This window comes from Carassius carassius, chromosome 6 (genome assembly GCF_963082965.1).
Source record: "Carassius carassius chromosome 6, fCarCar2.1, whole genome shotgun sequence".
In the NCBI taxonomy this organism is placed as follows: Eukaryota; Metazoa; Chordata; class Actinopteri; order Cypriniformes; family Cyprinidae; genus Carassius; species Carassius carassius.
This window is the reverse complement of record NC_081760.1, coordinates 16,911,030-16,918,892: the sequence shown is the minus strand read 5'-3', so window position 1 is coordinate 16,918,892 and position 7,863 is coordinate 16,911,030. Positions and strand designations below refer to the sequence as shown.

General features: G+C 35.7%; 1 protein-coding gene across 1 annotated transcript in view; it reads right to left on the bottom strand.

The window, feature by feature from the left end:
* Positions 1–4,532: 4,532 nt before the first annotated feature.
* Positions 4,533–7,863, bottom strand: part of LOC132142419 (A disintegrin and metalloproteinase with thrombospondin motifs 5-like) — a 29,135-nt gene continuing 25,804 nt past the window's right edge. The window contains exon 8 of the mRNA XM_059552271.1: positions 4,533–5,927. Within this exon, the coding sequence (XP_059408254.1) occupies positions 5,294–5,927 (634 nt within the window). The 3' untranslated portion in view covers positions 4,533–5,293. The remainder of the gene's footprint in view (positions 5,928–7,863) is intronic.

Sequence of the window (7,863 nt, the reverse complement as noted above, 5' to 3'; positions counted from 1 at the left end):
TATACATACACTACTGTGCAAAAGTCTTCGGCACGTTAGTATTTTCACTTAAAAGAATGGTGTTCGGCCATTTCCAAACATTTGTCAGACTGCTTGTGCATTCAAAATCGCACTAGATTATTATTAAAATTAATGGCAAACTGATATTTCCTTCTGACACTACAGCAAAATATATAAATAACTGGCTTAAAATCCTTTTTGGGGGTGAAAATACTAATGTGCCTAAGACTTTTGCACAGTACTGTATTTTAAAAAACGACATTGTTGCTACTTTATAAAGAATGAGCATACAGTAATTCACAGAACTGATTAAAGACAGTGACAGACAGCACTCATTTTAACTAAATATCAGAGAGATTGACAGAGATACAGTAGAAACATTATGTGTGGTTTTGTATTAAATAATGACCCAGATTGTGAAATACATTTATTAGCCTTAGATTAAGGGAAGCACAACTTGGGAAATGAAGGCATCCAAGGTGAAAGCTATGGATTTATTTTAAATATTTGTAATGTTCTTTATTATTATCCATAGTTTTTTTGTGGTTAATTTTTTTTAAAGTATCGGTTCAGGTACCGTTTAGGCGCCGGTACTGTTTTAAAAGTATCGAAAAGGCACTGGACCCTACTCAAAAGTTATTATTTCTCACTGGCTCATTTACCAAATGGGTGTTTTCTCTTCGTCCTCCACAAATTAAGCTATTGTAGGTCGGGAACAAGACGTTTTAATAAATTATCATTTGCGATTGACGACGCGATTGACAATGTTGTGATAAGTAGCCTATACCAACTTTGTAACTTTGTACTGAATACAGGAAGGTATCAATCAAGAAGGTATCAGGATTATGAGTTATTTTTCATTTTTAGTTTTTGATTAATCACTTGGATTAATCATTCATTTTGACAGCACTACTTTGTTTATTGTAAATAGACAACCATACAAGAGTAATTGTTACTAAGCCTGCACCAATGTTCTTGTCCATTGCCCTCGCAGATTCCTGCAGCTAAGCTTGGATATACATTTACATTCCATTAAATGTTATTGATGACATGCCTCTGAAGTTTGACTTTTTGCACATACTTATACAATACTTATAGGCAACTAGTCATCATATCTAGTTCTTTAATGTATCTGCATTGTACTAAAGTGTTCATTTTCAATGGGCATATATGCGGCTGAAAGTGGTAGCCTAGTACATCCCAAATTTTTCAACATGAACATTTTAATAAAACATTATAGTCATTATGGCCTTTAGAACAATTTTTTTTGAGGAGGTGGGGTAGTGCACAATAGGCCCCTGTGGCGCGGTCTAAGCTTTTGTTCTTAATGGCATTTTTTTCCCCCTTACATTACTTTTACTTTTATACTTGAAGTAGTTTTTTAAACCAGTACTTTTACACTTTTACTTGAGTAAAAACTTGAGTTGATACTTCAACTTCTACAAAAGTCTTTTTAAACCCTAGTATCTATATTTCTACTTGAGTAATGAATGTCAATACTTTTGACCACTTTTAAAGTTTATATCAATGTTCACAATAAATGGCAAGTTTCCATGTGACAATTTATGTTTTAATTTCATGTGTTAAATCGTATACTGTATGTTTCTTTTCTTGGGAAATAACAGTGGAAATTCATTAGTGGCGGTGATTGGTGTCTATGCAGAAATCAAAACTATAAACGTTCTGAGAAATATTTACTGGAGTAAAAATTGTGATAATTGCCCCTCTCTCCCCTGTGTGCTCTCGATCAAATCAAAATTAAACTCAGTTCTTGCAGTAGTCTAGTTTAGTTTGTAGTCTTTTACAGCAAGACCACTCATTCATATCTTATTTAACATGAAATGCTTACTGAAGTGCTGTGTTGTAGTTAGTGTCTGTTTAATAGAGGTTCAGCAGAAACTGTTTTTTACGTGTCTGTCAGGATAGAAATATCCCCTCTGCTCTCATTTACTTTAACAAACTCAAATGGCCCCTTTATTGGTTGCATTTGAGTACTTAGTTAGAAACTAAAACATATCCAGTGAGGCAACAAACAAATATAGCACTTTGTTTTATACACATATATTCATGAAGATGGCTAGAAAATATATTCAAAGGAGCTATTCTGCTCACACATATTCCTAGTTAAATAGTATTTATATGACAAAATGAGAATAGCAATAAATACAAAAATCATCATGTGTTTTCTTTTTTTTCACATACCAGTTATACAAACAATAAATTATAAAATCAGTGCTGTGTATTTTCAGTGAAACGGCCATTTCCCATTGAGATGGTAAAACAGTACTGCATTACATTGAGTAAACATATGAAATCTTGGAAAAAAGTTACTGCAACAAACATTGAATCACTGTTCATTCAGTTACTGGATTTGTGTAAAATGAATCAAACAAACAAGTTCACAAATTAAGCAACGTCAGCAGGTTTAAAGTCAACATGAAATGCATTCGCAACCCATTGCGCTTTCTGTAATGTAATGCATTTCCAAATGAAACAGCATATTCGATTAGAAAAAAGTAGTGTAAGGCTTTTGAATTTAATTGTGTTCATTTTTAAAATTACTTTTGAGATGGTCAAATGGAATGGAGTCAGATGATATCAAATTATTATGAAAGATTATTTATAATGAGAGAAGGAACATTAATGAAAGTAGAGTTGATTCATGTTGACTTTAAACTGATTTCTGCAACTATAATAAGACACATAAATCACATGTTATTGAATGATCTGGACACACATCATATATCTGAGAAGTGTTAACTTGCATGAGCATTTGCAAATGTAAATAAGACTGTTTGAGCTATGAAGCATGAAAACACACTCCGTGCAATTTTGTTCCTTCAGCTTCAATGTTTCACGGTCTGAGAAATTAAGTTGTTTGGTTGAACTGAGGTGAAAAAATTATTTAAAGGAATGTTCTGGTCTCAATACAAGTCAAGCTGTTCATTAACACAGAAAATTAGTTCAACTCTTCCCTCAGTTTCAAAGATTGTGTTTATAGTAACTTACAATGGAAGTGTATGGGGCAAGACATCGTATCAGAATGAATGTCAAAAAACATTGTTTTGAACAAGACTTTAACTAAAAATGTTAAACACGTCACCTTGTCTGTGCAAGGTTATATGAACATGTAAAAGTCACTTACATCACTAACACATAACAAGATCATCTGTCAAGAACAGAAGTCTCCCAGCTAACAGAAATGTTTTCTAAAACAGAAGGATCAGTGTCCTTGAGTTTAGCTCCATCCAGCCTTAGCACACTTTCCTGGAGATTTCTGCTAAGTGTGAAGACCTTGATTCGCTGGTTCAGGTGTGTTTAATTGGAGATGGAGCCAAACTCTGCAGGACAGTAGCCCTCCAGGAACAGGTTTGGACACCTCTGTTCTAAGAATATTGTGCTAATATTCCCAAAGAGTTATGAGAACACTATTCCTGATGTTCTGTGAATGTTCAAAATATCCAGTTTTTGAAATGTAAAAAAAAAATCAAAAGAAAAAAAAAAATCTTGGTTATATGAACATTAAAGGGAACATCCCATTTTAGAATTTTGCAAATATTATTGGAATGTAACTTCTGAAACCTTTATGAAAAAATAAATAAATAAAATGACCAATGTATAATTTTTTTTTGTGCTAACATTTTGATAAAATTAATAAAGACCTGATAAGTCAAAATTCCATTAATGTTACTGAAAAAAACAACAACTTTATTCATAACTATGAGAAACCCTTGCCAGAATGTTCTGAGAACGTTCCCTGTTAACTGTTAAAAATAACACGCATTTTTTAGTATACAGGCTTTAATAAACATACGTTTCACATTTCTGCTTTAACCCTGTGTAATTCTTGCCTCTTAGACATCCATTATAAATGTTTCACTGCAAACACAGTTTTTGATTGTTTTGAACCCGGTACGACTGTGAGTGTGTGAGTGATCGGCTGGCATTATTGCAAGTATCAAGGGCACACAGTGTCTTTCAAGCCCTGAACGCAGAAAATGACAAACATATTTTTCAAATAAGAGCCCTCTTTAGTTTTTCTGTAACAAAGAAACAAAGATCAGTTCATTGTGGGAGTTTAAGACTCAGACGAAAATAAACAGAGCACAGAAGAAAAAACACATAAACATCAGCTACAAACCTGAAAATGAGCTTATAACCAAAGCTCCTTTTCCAAGCCACAAGGTGACATGATTGTGAACACTAGCAGGATTCAGAAAGTTCATCTGATTGAGGGGTCCTCAACACTTTTTACTTTTTTGTACATGATATTGATACAAAGGTGGATGAATTGGTTTTGCCATATTCGAGGCTGGAGTCTCCTTGTCCGAGTCATAATGCAACACGATTGTGAACACTAGCAGAATCCCACAGTGATTGGAACAGCATTAATACAAATGCAACGGCAAAGGTTCAGTCTATGCGCTCCACGAAGCTCACTCAGGAAGCTCATCTGACTGAGGGGTCCTCAACACTCTTTGTTTTCTGGACAAAAAACTGATACAAGGTTACAAGGAAACTGATTTTCAAGGTTATGTGAATGTTAAGGGAATGTTGCATTTTATCAATGTGAATGCATCTTAACATCACTGCCAGTGTGAACTCAAAGGGTGTGTCATTTGGAGTAAGGGGGTGTTTTTTTAAATGAGCTTGGGTTATTGTGGCCACATTCTAAAGCTAGAGCCATAGCTAGCTCTCTGTCTGAGTCACAATGCAACACAATTGTGAGCACTAGCAGAATTCCACCGTGATCGGAACAGCATTTATATAAACGCAAGGTTTAGTCTATGTGCTCCACAAAGATCTTTCAGGAAGTTTGTCTGATTGAGGGATCCTCAACACTTTTAGTTTTTTGGACATGATATTGATACAGAACGTTATGGTAACATTCCCAAAAAGTTATACAAATGTTATTTTTGAATGTTTTTTGAACATCAGTTTTTTTATATGTTTTAAAAACACTTTTCTTGGTTACATGAACATTAAGAGAACGTTCCATTTTATCAATGATAGAAGATGTGAACGCACCTTAACATCAAACAATGCAGCAATGGTTTAAATCACTGCCACTGTGAAGTCAAGACGTGTATCGTTTGGATCAGGGATGTGGCTGAACATCACCGAGATCGAGGCTGGAGTCAAAGCTCCTTGTCTGAGTCACGATGCAACATGTTTGCAAACACTAGCAGAGTTCCACAGTGATTGGAACAGCATTCATACAAACGCAACTGCAATGGTTCAGTCTAAGTGCTCCATAAAGCTCAGTCAGGAAGTTTGTCTGATTGAGGGGTCCTCAACACTTTTTAATCAGGCACTGTTTGAAGGCTGACGGCCGTGTGCTAATCGGGCAGCTCTTGGACAGCTTCCCTTGAGGGTCCTTGCACTGAACTGTGCGACTCTGCCAACCCGTATCGCAAGTTCTGGAGCACGTCATCCATGATCCCATTACCCAGCGTGGCCCCACAGGTGTGGTCGGTGTCGGAGGCTCCATCGTCGCAGGAACCTCAGTAGTAAACGTCATGATCTCTGCTGCTAATAATTCTGCGGCGGTTCCTGAAGTTGCAACGACCGTTCTCGGTGGAAGTGGCATTTTGCGTGGCATGAAGAAGCTGTAGTGGATTTCTAATGGTTTCTTAGAATCCGTGGCCAGAATCTGCACCACAAGGCTCTCCTGAAGGGCCCCGGGGCCCATGCTGTGAAGGGCCTCGTCCTGCTGACTCCAGCCAGTGTAGTTGAGAACAGAGCCGTTGAGGGGGATGATGGTCTCAGACGTGGAGATCATGAACTTCCCGTTCAGCAGGTATTCACCTCCAGGCCGCCGCAGCGCCAGATATGCTGTGTAGCGTGACTGGCCTTTGGCTTTGTATTGTCGAACCTTCAGGTGTGTTGAACCCTCAGGAACCTTCACCACATCTGTGTATCCCTTACTGGAGAACATAGATAGCATCAGTTTACCTCATTAATCTTTTTGTCTTAATTTTTTTCCCAGTACAAATATCTAAACATTCTTAAATCAGGATACATTTACTTGATAAGCAAAATGACTTTGGATAGTAAGCCTCGTTTTCCAATAAAAATAAAATAAAAATCTTGTTTTCCTTTTGAATTTAGTTTATTTTTCTGACTACATTGGCAGATATATTTTAAGCAACAACTTTCTTAATGTTCATAGTTTCTTAGAAATTACTTTTCTTTTAACATTTTAAATCTTTTAAAATTCATATTCAGGTTAGAGACCCAGTGAGTCAATGTATAGAAAAATAATGTAGGAACTAGATGTTGTTTAAAATATACTTATAAATGCACTACTTGAGGCTTCTGGAGTCGTTTCTGTGATTTTATTTTTTACTTTCGCATCTGAAAAATGCCAAAACCGGAAGTGATGTAATGGGAGGGAGTACGATCATTTTAAACAATAGGAAAACATTGGATGCAATGACAGTTCGGATGCTGAGGAAATTGTAAATGTTTTTTTATACTTGTATAATGGACCACAGGCATTTGATTTTGAGCCAATTATTACAGCCATACAATTACGAGCCTACTATGTGGCCAAGCTATGCTACCAAGAAAGCAGCATTATTTCTAATAATAAAGTTTATCCGTGCTATTGATACTGGTGACCACGAACTTGACTACGAATAACTTTACTAAGAGGTCTTTGTGTCCGCGCAAAAAAAAGAATTGATATTCATTCCTTTTACTTCACAATAATAATAATGATAACAAAAGGTCAACACAGAGAGAACATGCAAACTCCACACAGATGTTTTTTATTCATAATAAGGTACAAAATACACTGACTAATAGCAAATCACACTTTGGTTCCTATTTTAAAAAATCATAGTAGTCTAGTTAGAGTGAACAATTAATTTAGGTTTAATTACACATACTGTATATATAGCAGGGTTGGGTTTTTGACATGATACATAAATGATAAACTTGATATAAATGATAAAATGATAAACCCTCCAAACGATTTCAAAGAGTCAATTCTGCAGTTTTCCACATGCACCGGGATCTCTGGCAGTTCATTATTATGCATAATAAACATATCCTATCACACAGCAGAACACACACACACACAAATATTTGCATTAATCAAAAAAAAAGCTAATTTGTTCCAGATTTGAATACTGTGTGACAGTATAATGCGATCCATTATTTTTCCTATTGTTTAAACTGACCTTTCCGTTACGCCACTTCCGGTTTTGGTTTTTCAGATACGAAAGTAACATTTTCTCAGAACAACTGAAGAAACAATTGAGCTGTACAAGCTTTTCATTTGTTTTCTTTCAATGTTCTCCCAGGGGAAAAGGATGTCATACAAGGAACATTTCCTACTTCTGTAAATCACATTAAAGCGGTCATGAATTGAGAAATCAACTTTAACTGCAGCTTTTGATATTTAAGAGATCATCGTACTAAAAGAATATACTATAAGTTTCAGAACTGAAAACATCCTTTTAACAGAAATAAATTATTTTATTGACTCAGTCATATGAATATTAGGAATTTCACCGCAGATTCCTTTGTAAACAAGACACAGGCCAACGCTGAATTTGCAGAGAGAATGACATTAAAAATCAATGCTGTGCCATCTATATTGGATCCGACAGGAATGGCGCAGCACACTTATATGAGTAAAAAATATTTGAACTATGTGTCACTATTGCTTTGTTAGAGATTGCTTTGATATGTCCTGATTATGTGTACGTGTCTAACCAGAGTCACAGAAGGCTCTAACTATGAAGGACAAAGCTTGCCAAACAGACACACAGAAAGTTTACCATGTAAAACTATTATCCAATCATAGCAGTGGGCGTTAACTTCCAAGTCTTCAATGTGGCACGCCAATAAAAA